The following is a 12,986-nucleotide window of genomic DNA, read 5'->3' as shown; positions in this document are numbered from 1 at the left end:
CACCGCTTCTGATATCTCCAAATACCAGTTACTGACCTTTAAATAAGTAGAAAGATATGACAGATCCTATCTTATCAAATCAACAGCCCATTCTCTGAACAATCGTAGGCGAATAATATTATTTTTATTAAAAAAAATCCATGTGTGCTCCAAATACCAAGATAACAAGCAAGCAAGCTTTGATATTGCTCGAAAAGATCTCCAACAATTGCATGTGAACACAATTCTCTTTTTGTTAAATAGCCAAATGTACCTCAAATACCAAGGATGATTAGCAAGGCATGACACAAGAAATAGACATCTTTCAAATAAATTCCGTTTTGGATTTGTCATTTTCCATTTCTTCAGTGACTGTTTCCCGAGATGTCGACAGTAGCAATTGTCATTACCACCATTAATCTCCATAAATCTTTACCAATGAGGTAACATCCAAGGCATATATATTCACCATAGCCGGTCTAGCATGACCACGAAATCCATCTTCAGAAGAACAATAATTGTGCTTATTTGCCAGAGAGAATTGAATTGTTGCACTTGTCACTTTCATCGGTCCAAATACAAAAAAGCAACCATCTGCTTTTCAAAATAAGGAAATAAAAAAAAATCATTAGGCTAAGAATAATAGCTGAAGAACCAATTGAATTGAACAAATTGCTTCCTTGTGCAAAATGTAAATTTTAGAAGAACAGCGAAATAGGCTTCTTTTAAAACAAAATCTTGCACATGAATGAATCAGTAATGGTTGTTTGTATGGATTATGAAATAATTAATATGTTCTTATAAAAGGTTAATGTGGAAAGTTTCATGAAACTAGAAGCTAAAGGGGCTATTTATTTGGGGAACAATTAGTTATTGTCCGATGAAAGTTACAATGCTACCAAGTGGCCACATTTCAAATTCATGATTATTTGTAGGAACTTCCTAATAGATATCTTGCAGTCCGACAAGGTGGAAATAAAAAAGGTGCCAGCGATAACACAAATAGAAAGAACTATCAACGCAGTGTATTTCATGATGATTATCACAATCAGAAAGAACTATCAAGATTTAACTTGCTGTCAGAAAGATAAATATTATCAACCAGTACACTAACATTTTCATGCTTCAAACAGTATCAACCACCTGCCACTCTATCTGGGCAGGTGTAGGAAGTTGGATGTTTCCCTCTCTATTATCTGCTGAGAGCTGTATACTGCTAACGAAGCCTTGGAGATGTTCAGTAGAGTGCACATTGAAGTTAATTCCATTGATGTGAAGCAGTTTATACTGAACAAGGAAATCCTTCGGAGCATTGCACAAAGAAATATATATTGTGTTTTATTTTTTTTCTCCATTTTGGAGCATTTTGATGATTTTTTTTTTACTTTCTATTTAACCTATGTCTATGGAGAAGCAAACAAGGCTGCAAATTGGGCAGCAAATTTTGCCGGGAGCCATGAGAGACTAAGATACACTGCTTATTCTCATGACTTTTATTAATTTTGAGGGCTGAACAGGAAGGCATTGTCATAACAGATGTATCTATCAGATGATATAGATTTATGGTTTTTGAACCAGAGAGAGAGAGAGAGAGAGAGAGAGAGAGAGAGATGGAGAGAGTATCTACTCCTCACTGGAACTAACATGCTGAAGATGATAAGGTAATCCATTAGTGAATCCTACTAGATGATTTCATTGGAAAATTAATGAAGCTGATAGACTGAATAAACACCAATAACCTTTACAAGAAGTGGATATAATAAACTTGCTCAAAGCCTAAACTTTAGTTGCAAGATGTGCACGCAGAGGAAACTGTGTAAATTGTAGGTGAGAAGAGTATGATATTTTCTCGTACAATTAATCTACTAAACCCTTGTCATTGAACAGTCTATCAAATCAAGGAATTTAAGGAACATAAGAGGCTTTTATGTTGACACTAACGAGCATGTTGACAGATCAATAACAAGATAGGGATAAGCCTCTCATAAACATCAACTCTTTCTTTCACTAAATCTGTCAATCTTTGCAATTAAACTTCATTAGTAAACGAATTAAATCTAATATTGGAGAGAAAAAATAAATAAAAGGAAAGAGAGCAACCTGAGTCAACAAGCACACTGTTCTCAAGCAGGAGGAGAGAACAAAGATAACTCCTCCAACCTCCTCGAAGCCCGGTGATACTCTACTGTCGTGATCAACGATTCCATCCTCCTCAATATCTCCTGATTCCGAGACTCCATTCTGACCGCCGTGAGCTCCTCCTCCATCGACCGGAAATCCGCCAGCGCCGACCCCTCCGCCGCCTCCTCGTTCCCCGCGGCCGTCGCCTCCTCGTTCCCCGCCGCCGCCGCCGCCGCCTCCGACATGCGAGCGGCCAGCGACTCATCCATCCGGCAAATCGAATTCGCTACGTGCCTCGACGGGCGCACCCTTCTCCTCCTCCCCCAGCGGGTTCCGATGGCGCCGCCGTCGCCGCGGCAGCGTAGCGGCTCACAGCACCGCCGTTCCCCCACGCTCCGCCGCGCCCAACGGACCCGATTCACAGGGCGAAGCCACCGGAGGCTGGCACGGGAGCCAACGGCGTCCGCGTCCTCGAAGCGACGGTGCACGCCGATGAGGGTCTCGATGTCATCGTCGACGGTCCCGAGCATGTTGGCCGGCCCTGATACGACAGCTTGGCGTTACTTCTGTTTGCCCTCTCCGTCTCTCTCTCTCTCTCTCTCTGTGTTTCTCCTCCAGAACTCGGATATCGCGTCAATATATATATATATATATATATATATATATATATATATATATATATATATATATATATATATATATATATATATATATATCAAATTTGATATCGAATAGGGTTGTGAGACGGAGTGGGTTTTGGTTTGTGATTCTTTTTCTTTTCTGTTTATAATTTGCGGCCGTGCGTTTCAGATATTACGACTGATACCTTTTATTATTGGTATTTTTTATATAGAGGAGAATTCTAAAATAAACGCCTTGGTTTTCCTTTTTTGACCAAAATCCTATCCTAGTCTTGTTTCCATCCTCGGAGTTCTCTATCTGTCTAATTTTGCATCCCCAACAACCAAGGGATGTTTGATTCTTCAAGTGAATCCCATGAAAAAGCCCACGATTTTTATACATGGCTTTTGATTTTTCCGCATCGCACTCCCTTTTATCTTTATTCTTGTATAATGATTTTTTTTTTCTGAAATGACCAGAAGACCATCGTGAATGGAGAAATATGGCTCACGGCAATGAAACAATACACAGATGCAGTGTATCAGAGGTATGATCTATCTGATGATTGATGACACCACCTGCTCATCCACATGTATGCAACCTGAGATGGGCCGGTCACTTCCAACCCTGGGGTGGTTTGCTGTTAAAAATCTAAGGTAGCTCGTTCACAAAAGCACGATTCATTTGTCCTGACATATTTAACGTTTCGATATCAGCGACTACTAAAAGAAACTTACAAGGACGGTGAGGTACATCATAGATCATGAGATGACACTGTGATTTCGAGGACCCTTCAAACAGGAAAGAAGTTGGTCCATAAAGTCCCTAAACCAGCGATTACTGCACCAGCAAGAAGTGACAGACTACCTTCTTATCGGAGGCACCGGACCTCTGCCAGCGGGAGCACCAGCACGGCCAGCAGCTTGTGCCTGAAATGGAAGCCACCATATGTAATAAATACTCTGTTGTGGTTTCATGAAGCAGTTAATGGGAAAGCAATACCTGGATTCCTAAAACGTTGCATTCATAAGCATGCACATGCGCAGCCATTACAGGATCAAGTTATTAAGGTTTCTTGTGGTACAAACATGGATATAAAGGAGGTAATATGTCTTGCCACACAAATGCAATGGAAACGATATTATAAAAATCAATATGCACTTAACATGATAAAAGTCCCAAACAATTAAGAAATGAAATATCACAAATAAGATGAAAGTCAATAGGAGTTAAGACAACAGCTGAAACACAACGGAAATAACAAGAATAGCAAAATGAAAAAGAAGTGCAAGTCAGAGGCAAAGCAGGTAATCAGTGTCACAGAGGTGGAAAAGCTGAGAAACAGACAATGCCAGAGTTGGCTAAGAAAAAAAGGGAAAGAGATACATGGTGGCAGCAAAAAACAATGAAGCAAAATTAGCGGTAAGCAAACGTGAAGTTTCAACAGACAGCAACAACAACTAAAGGTCGAGAATGGAGAACAGAAAGCAAAGATAATATTAACACTGATGACAAAAGATCAAACCCGCAACAATATTTTTAATAACACATGGGCAAGAGAGAGGCAGGAAGACAGGCTCAAGAACATATACTTCCCTCTTTGTTCTTGTTTTTTTTTTTCATTATTAACACTGTCATGTTCTCGTTCCAAATTATTTATTCTTCTCAAGAAAGCACATCTTATAAACACATGATTAACCAATCAAGATTCTTGGTGTACCACTAATACATACAAATTATAGAAAATTAAATAAGAACAGACTAACAAAAGATCATATATGATAAATTACAACTACAGTTAGTAGGTTATTTTTCATGAACGGATGGTCAGATGATGATCGATGATACTCCAATAATAACTACTTCATAAGTTTATATATTTTTCTACCAGATAAGGCATTTTGTTGCTTTGTTAATGTTGCATTATAAGAATTCAGCATTCAAAATACCCTCTACTATTATCAGTCTTAAATTTATCCTCAAATGTAAAATGATGGCTTGTTGCAACCTACTTGATATCTTAGACATTAGAAAATGTGATGCAATTTACACTTTCTATGTGGTTAATCATGAAAAAAAAAATCTTTAGAATTATCATGCTTGATTGAGAACAGGCCTTGGTACAAGGCTGCCCCTTTGCATCTTGGAGCAATCTGGAGACTAGGGTTCGAGTCATACTAGTTGCCTCTCTATATTTAGAGGTAAGGCTGCATACATTGACGCTCACTCTCCAGACCCCGCATTAGTGGGAACCTCGTATGCTAGTACACCCTTTAAAATTATTATGCTTCTTCACCTTTTAAATGAAAACAATGTTACAAACATCCTGCATTTACTAATAAAAAGGACGAGAACAGTGGAGAGCGACAGCACCATGTGAAAGTAGGCCAAATTGCATGTTACAAATTAGTCAAATCCAAAATGTTCTTTTCATCTTCTCACAGGTTGCTAAACTATCTACTAAAAAAATCCAAGAAAAAAATGTAACGCTTACTATCCTAAAAGTAGCATTGATCATAGAGTTGTCAAGACCATAAAAAATTACTGTGCCATGTTGTCACGGATAAAATTGTAAACAGGATGTTCGATGTAATGCTCGTATATATCCGTGTCTTTCAATTTTGTTTATGCTTTGCACAACATGTAGAGGGCTCACAATAGGTTTAGCAACCCCATTTTGGTTGACTTTTGTAGTCGTTTTAGGTTTATAAACGCAAGTTGTGTACAGCCGTCGTGCAGAGGCAAAACTGCCCAAAAACAAGCCATTTAGACAGCCATTTTGGGAGTTTTCTAGCTCCATAGAGTGGTACAGAGTATTAGCCAGCACAACATCGAGGGTGGCACATGACTAGATAGGCCTTTTAGATAGTATCTAGAACTGGTTCGTTGTCTTGTTCCATAGCAATATCATATGGGCACTTGTAGAGACTTCTGGTCGCGACGAACCACCCTAGACCCTTTGTCGCACAACCGTTCAGAGCTTGTAAAGTCTATGTTTGTAGTTTGCATTACCAATCAAGTGTTTGCCGAAATGACTGCTTGTGGATCTTGAGTTAAAACGTTTTTTCTAACCCGTCTTCTCTTTTGTAGGTCCTTAAGAGACCACAACAGGTTTCGGGGAGGCTGACCCTTTGCGGACGAACACGAAAGGGTGTCGCACGACTTAGGTAAAACCAGCTAAGTCCATGAAAAATGGTATCAGAACGGGACAAGCACACTTAGAAACACTGTGCATGCAAACGCGGAGGACTTAGCAGGGCTGCGTTGAGAGCAACCAACATGCGTGACTATTTAAGGAAAATGGGCATTGAGTCATAGGGAACGGAGTTGCTCAGAGGAGCGAGCATCTGAGATTGACATTCAAAGGAATGACCAACCCTTCTTGCGAGAGGCACCACGAGAACAAGTAAGCAGGGAAGAACGCGTAGCACACAAAAGTTGAGATGGTTGAGTTCAAGCTACGACTTGACATTGGCAAACAAACTTGATGATACTCAAGGCAAGCGAGACGCTTAACAAAGGATGAGACCGTGCAAGGTGGGATGGGTTGCTCAACGATCGAAAGAGTTGTGCAAAGCTCGCAGAGATGAGGAAAATTGCTAACTCAAAGAATTCGATACTCATGCAAGGGCTTATATGCGGACGATGGACTGTCCGTGGCTATCCAAAGGCGAGCGAAACTTAGTGCCATGAAGCATTAAAATTTTCTCTTCGGCATGGGAATGATACGTCCGTAAGAGGCTAAAATGTGCAGTAAGTTCAGCATGTTGCTAAGCCTTGAGGAGTACAACGGGGGTTGTATTAGCGGGTCGTAATCTAACAAGTGCGTTTGCGGGGACAAAACAATGTACAATTCGTTTAGCAAGGCAGAGTAGTCCAAAGAGATGGTGATCTTTGAAACTTCCAAAGAGAATGATACAAAGAAAAACGTTGCTATAACGGGACAGATATCTAAGAGGGATAAGTCCCGGTTCTCCAGAGGGAGAATTATGTGAACAGACTGCACATGTTGAGGAGGGGTACCTCAAGACAATAACTCCACAAAACTCGACGAACCGAGAGAGCGACGAGGAGTCATCACATGATCTCGCACGAGGTAATGCGTTGGTGGATGCATTGCGAGATCAAGGGAGGGTGCGACCCAAGGCAACACCAAACATAGGTATGCTTGGAGTTGATATGGTGATCAAACTCAACAGAGGGCTGACTTGTGAAATGATGGACGTGAGGCCACCATCAACTCAATGCAAATCGAGGAGCAGTGATTTAAAAAGCGTTAGGCGCTAAAAAGAGCCAAGGTTCCAAAATGCTAGAAGCGCTAAGCGCTCGCCCGAGCGAAGTGAGGCGCTAAAATATATTATATAATTAATAAATATAATTATTTAAATAAAATATGATATTAAATTAAGAAAATCTTAAGTATAAAGTCACAATATCACATTAACAAAAGTCTCAAAATTCAAAATAATAAATAAAGTTAGCAGTATTAAAATTAAAATAATATATTATTAATCTAATAAATAAAAAATTATGTTAACAGTACACTGTTATTGTTAACAATATACTGAGTCGAGTGTGAGAAGAGAAGATATCGAGGCTGTTGATTGAGAACGGGGGCTGCTGGCTGAGAGCAGCAGCAGCGGTGAGCGATGACAATGGCAGCAGCGATAGTGGCAGTGACAAGCAACGACAGCGACAACGACAGCGGAGAGAGGAAAAGCGGAGAGCAACGACAGCGGAGAGTAGTGACAGCGGTAGCAGAAAAAAAATGTTGGCGGCGGGAGTCAGGTTCGGGAAGTCACGAGGGGCAATAAAGAGAGGCTGATATCGGTGCTTTAGTTGGTTTGATTGAACCAACTAATGCAAATGCGATCGAACCAGACCTAACATGCTAGTTTGATTTAACCTAGGCGCTCGCTCGAGCTCAGAATCGATCGCCTGATTTAACTTGGGCGCTCGCTCGAAGCGCTCGGTGTCTGGGCTCGAGCGAGCGCCCAGGCAACGCCTCTTTGAAGCGTGTCGCCTGGATAGTAAACGAGGCGCTCGGGCCTCGCCTCACCTTGCCCGAGCACCATTTGAAATCACTGTCGAGGAGCAGAGCAACTTGGGTGATATTTGGTGAAGTACCCAAGCCACATGAAGAGAGTCAACATAGAAGACGAAAAATAGAGCGGAGGCACAAAACTTTCCTTGAACAGAGGTCAAGGACATAAACTCTTGCAAAGGCAAGAGCGAAGCTCATATCATTCCATGGGTCTCTCGTTCTGATGGAGCGGACTCATCTAGCATGGTGCCAAAATTGAAGGGAGCTTGAGGCACATGCACCTTATCTCGACGAAGCATTTGAGGGAAGAACTAAGGCGACTCAACTTGCGAAGGCAAAGTTGGAGTCAAAAGGTCTTGGCACGAGGCAAGAGGACGAAGAGACGGGTACTCTTGAAGAATATGTTGCAATGTTGCCATTCGAGTTACAGCGAAGGAAGCGATACACAGCGAAGATTGTGCTGGGGTGTAGAGGCCCAGGATCCAAATAAAGTGTACCAATTTCAACGAAGTCAATGGACTTCGAGAGCTTCTTGGCAACAAACTGTCCTAGAGCTATGCTTTTCAGGGTGTGACCCGAGTGCGGGTGGACGAAGGTCGATTGCCAAAAGAGCGAACACAATTGGAGATGGCAGCAGTCCTACGATATATTGGCAGAGGCTACACATGGAGAGATCATAGTCCGAGTTCATTCCATAAAGATCATAATGCAATAAAGATATCAAGAGGAGGCAACATGGTGCAACAGATTGTGGTGGAATAGTTCGAGGAAATGCGACACACCTAAGACAAGTCCCACGAGGGACTTGATCATACAAAGGTATGATCGAGAGCTATTGGGAGCTCCACTTCGGTGAACAACACGATGACAAGAAGCACTATGGATTTAAGAAGTGAATGCCATGATATCGTAGATGTGGATCTTCGGGGCATATATTGAATTTTGCATCGGATGAAAGCCTTGGTTATTAGCATATAAAGGTTGTATACCACTAAGGAAGAATTCCAAGTGCAAGTACCAACGAGTCCTATGGGTCGAGCTTAATTATATATAGGTATGATCGGAGCAACTGGAGAGCTCTAAAGCTCATATTTGCTTAAGAAAGCCCAACAAGTCAGAGGACAAGGCCAAGTAAGAGAATATTACTCTACAAAAAAAAAGCAAAGGAGAATAGAATCGACGTGAACCGTGTAACATGATGGCGGAGGCCATGCATGAAAGTTGCAATCTGTCTTTCCATCGACCAAGGGGAACTTCTCGAAGAACACAAAGGTATTGAAGCAGGTGATTGAAAGGGACGAGGAAACGACGATAGATCTAAAGGGGCTTAGCTCCCCAAAATCAAGTGTCGATTAGAATAGAGGTGGACTCGGAGTGCCACAGTGATGTAGAAGCAGATCTATCGATCACGAAGAAAGAGACACAAATGCGAGGCAACGAAAAATAGGGCCATGGGTATGGCAACGCCATGGTACCGCAGATGTGAGACTTTCGTGGAGTCATCGATCCCTTGCTCACATGGAGGGAGAGCGCTTGGTTGTGAAAGCGACCGAGGATGTGAAGAATGCAGAGGCAAACTCCAAGTACGAAGATAAGACTGAAGGGCAAAGGCCAGAGAACTTTGTAATACCAGTGTCAACGGGCTTCTCATCAAAATATACAAAAGTAAAGGATTTTGGGTCAATACAAAAGTGCTCGACCAAGGAACGAAATAAGCAATACGTGGTATTGTACATTTTCTACTCAGAGGAGTAGGCGACAAAAATGATGAAGATGGTACAATCCTAGAGGCGACCAAAACTATTGAAGACTTGCTCCAAGTTGAGACAAACTTTTGCTCTTTTCGAACAAAACTTCTTGCATTCCAAAAGTTCGATGACAACGAGAAGGCGAATCATAGTAGCTAACTCAACATAAGGAGTGCAAACACTTTGGGTGCTTCGGAAGTGTGAGCAAAAAGCAGGCAAAGGCTAGCAACCAGCTCGATGCATGGAGTATAACTCTCGATGAGGCAAACAAAGTCAATTAACCTTTATATTCTCAATCCTTAAGAGAATGAGTGAAACCGAATACCTCAGTTTTCTTATTTATCCAACATAAGAGCTCTACACATGTTCAAAGACCCTTTAAAGAAAGTGGAAGACAACAATTATCAAATCCTCACCAATGGTGATCGATGCTATCAAAGTAGACTGTCCGCTTCATTTCCTAACAGAACACCAATCGAAAGTGGAAGTGGTGCGAACCTACTTGGAAGCGACAACGAAGTGGAAGAGAAATCAATCGACAAATTTTATGAAATAAATATATAAAAAACTTTAAAATCTATGAGGCGATGCTCGTTAAAGCTCCAACAAGCATCCACCAAGTTTAAGTCGCATGAGACGTTTAAGAGACTAGCGCATAACAAGGACGATGTTTTCCTTTATCTGAAGCATCCATAAAAACCAACAAAGATTAGCATAACTCAATTGATCCCATATCAAAGTCAGAGTTATTGACAAGTTGAAGGAGCATGGCGGATCAAAGTTTAACTACTCAATAACAACGACTAAGAGCAATTGGGAGCCAAGAGGCACATTACAATTGGAGCAGAAGATTGAAGATTCAGTAAAGGCACGAAGATGCAGCATCCGCAAAGGCTTCGACGAGGACGTCAAAGGAATAAGTAGAGAAGAATGTCACAAAGCTGTAAATAGGGTGTTCGATGTAATGCTCATATATGTTCGTGGCTTTCGATTTCGTTTATGCTATGTATAACATGTAGAGGGCTTACGATAGATTTGACAACCCCATTTTGGTTGGCTTTTGTGGTCGTTCAGGTTTGTAAATGAAAGTTGTGTGCAGTCATCGCGCAAAGGCAAAACTACCTAAAATCAAGCCATTCAGACAACTATTTTGGGAGTTTTCTAGCTCTGCAAAGTAGTACGAAGTGCTAACCAACATAACACCCAGGAGCTACCCGAGTGGCACATGGTTGGATAGGCCTTTAGGGTAGTGTCTAGGGTTGATTTGCTGCCTTGTTCCGCAGTAATGTCATGTGGGCACTTGTGGAGACTTTTGACGGCGACGAACTACCTTGGACCCTTTATCGCATGACCATTCAGAGCTTGAGAAGTCTATGTTTGTAATTTGTATTGTCTATCAAGTGTTTGCCGAAATGACTGCTTGTGGATCCCGAGTTAAATGCTTTTCTAACCCATCTTCTCTTTTGTAAATCCTTAAGGGACCATAAGAGATTCCATGAAGGTTGATCCTTTACAGACGAACACACAAGAGTGTCGTACCACTAAGGCAAAACCAACTAAGTCCGTGACAATGTGACAACATTATATTGACTCGATATGTAAGCCATCTTACCCTGTAGTATGATGATATGCTAGACCAAGCTAGTCACATGCCATGTAATGTTCCAAGTCTCAACCAATATGATTTGCTAGTACATTGCAGGCATAATGCAACACAGTCTGCAATCATAATTGTGGAAGTTATGAAAAGTTTATTTCAGTCATGCTTATATTCTTGAGTCAAGGGTCTAATTACAAAATTTATATTTTTAATGTGTACATCTATATATTAGAAAAAAAAATCAAAAAGGCAGGTACTTGTTTCCTAACTGATTGTATTTATGTTCTCTGTCAACCTCTATAAAAGGACGGCTAGCAGTGCTAAGAGAAAAAAGAACTCCTCTAGTGCAAGTAAATCTAGCCTTTTCAAATATTTCATCCTACTTCTATCCTTTGACTTTCCCTCAAAAGTATTCAACCTCCCGAGCTCTTCAAATCCTTATATATGTTCTCAAGTTTCGTGTTGCTTCTAACCTCTGTCTTCATGGTTATGCTTTCCTCATCCTTCACTCCCTTTTTCAATTTTGGTCTTTTTTTATTGCATCAATGTTGAATATCAGTTACAGGCAGGGTCAAGGTTAAGTCCAGGTAATCAGATTTAGGTGACAACTATAAGGAACTAGCAGATGCTTTTAATCCTTGCTTTTATCACACCAGCCAACATTCATAGCTTATCAAGGGGTCTATCAGTTCAACAAAGAAAATCGAGGAATTGGTTAGATGCAGTAAGTACCGAATAGCTCAACATGAGCAGAAAATTTAAAGGTAGCATGGACAAGCATATTAACTAATAAAAACAACAATTATTCGAATGACAGTATGCAAAACAATACAGGAACAAAGATCCTGAACAGTAAAGACCAAAACTTAGCTAGCCAGCAGGATGGATAAATTATCTCACTCCAGTTCTATAAGGACTCATACAAGTGTACAAACTATTCTACAATATGCTAGAAGATCTCTTTGCAGGATACTCACCCGAGCTCGCATAGCAACAGCACGACCGCGACCAACTCCAAGAGACGATCCCTTGCCCTTTACGAATCCAGCATTTTAATTAAGAAACAGAAGGGAAAAAACAAGTGCATACTGTTAGGCAACAAGAGTAAAAGAAGTTTATCTTACTCTGATTCTCGCATCCAAACGCTTAAACATTGGAGCATTTTTCAGCATATCAGGGATCACCATAAACCTACAATGACAACCAATATTTTGTTGGCGCCAAGGAAACTGCACTCAATGGACACACGGCATACAATAACAAACCGGGAACCATCAGTTTACCTGACTTTGCTGCCTCGGATGAAAACATGCTCCAGTTGCGACACTTTCCCATCCTAATCAAGAAGAAAATAACACAACCAAATAAGATACAAAGAATAAATCGACTGCTACCAGATGTCGTTGGTAGACCAAAACCCTAATTTTCATTGCGTGAAAACGAAGAGGAGGGGGAAGGGAGACGGGGGACGAAGCGGATGACCTTGGCGGTGTAGGTGATGTTCTCAAGCTGGCAGTTCCAGTTGTCCTCGCACTCGATCATGGAGCCACGGTAGAGCTCGCCGCTCTTGAGCTCCACCGTCACAACGTGTCCCGCCGCCTCATGCAGCAGCTTCACCGGGATTCCCAGGCTCCGGCTCATCTTCCCCTCTCCCTCCTCTCTCTCCGGCTTTCGCTTCTTCCCCTCTCTCTCTCCCTCTCCTTCTGCTCTGTCTCTCACCTCACTCGAACTCTCTCGTGCACTTCCCACCTAAACCCTAACCCAAAATGCCGGAGTTGCTGGGCTACGCAACCGGGTTGGCCATAAAAGGCCTTTTTGGGCCTAACCCATTAACTTACTCTAATTCTTTATTACTTTTGGAGATTTCTATTGA

The 12,986-nt window shown here is 41.4% G+C and overlaps 2 protein-coding genes across 2 annotated transcripts; both read right to left on the bottom strand.

The window, feature by feature from the left end:
• Positions 1–105: 105 nt before the first annotated feature.
• LOC135597048 (uncharacterized) lies at positions 106–2,721 on the bottom strand. The gene is made up of 2 exons (XM_065089470.1): positions 2,080–2,721; positions 106–573 (listed from the first exon to the last, which is right to left on the bottom strand). The coding sequence occupies exon 1, from the start codon at positions 2,628–2,630 to the stop codon at positions 2,103–2,105; it is 528 nt and encodes a 175-aa protein (XP_064945542.1). The 5' UTR covers positions 2,631–2,721; the 3' UTR covers positions 106–573; positions 2,080–2,102.
• A 615-nt stretch (positions 2,722–3,336) lies between these two features.
• On the bottom strand, positions 3,337–12,851 carry LOC135597047 (small nuclear ribonucleoprotein SmD3b-like). Its single transcript, XM_065089469.1, has 5 exons — positions 12,596–12,851; positions 12,397–12,449; positions 12,238–12,304; positions 12,091–12,147; positions 3,337–3,650 (listed from the first exon to the last, which is right to left on the bottom strand). The coding sequence occupies exons 1-5, from the start codon at positions 12,752–12,754 to the stop codon at positions 3,585–3,587; spliced, it is 402 nt and encodes a 133-aa protein (XP_064945541.1). The 5' UTR covers positions 12,755–12,851; the 3' UTR covers positions 3,337–3,584.
• Between the last annotated feature and the right edge of the window lie 135 nt (positions 12,852–12,986).

The sequence above is a fragment of the Musa acuminata genome, chromosome BXJ1-11 (assembly GCF_036884655.1).
Source record: "Musa acuminata AAA Group cultivar baxijiao chromosome BXJ1-11, Cavendish_Baxijiao_AAA, whole genome shotgun sequence".
In the NCBI taxonomy this organism is placed as follows: Eukaryota; Viridiplantae; Streptophyta; class Magnoliopsida; order Zingiberales; family Musaceae; genus Musa; species Musa acuminata.
Note: the sequence above shows the minus strand (reverse complement) of the source record. Positions and strands in the feature narration are given on the sequence as shown.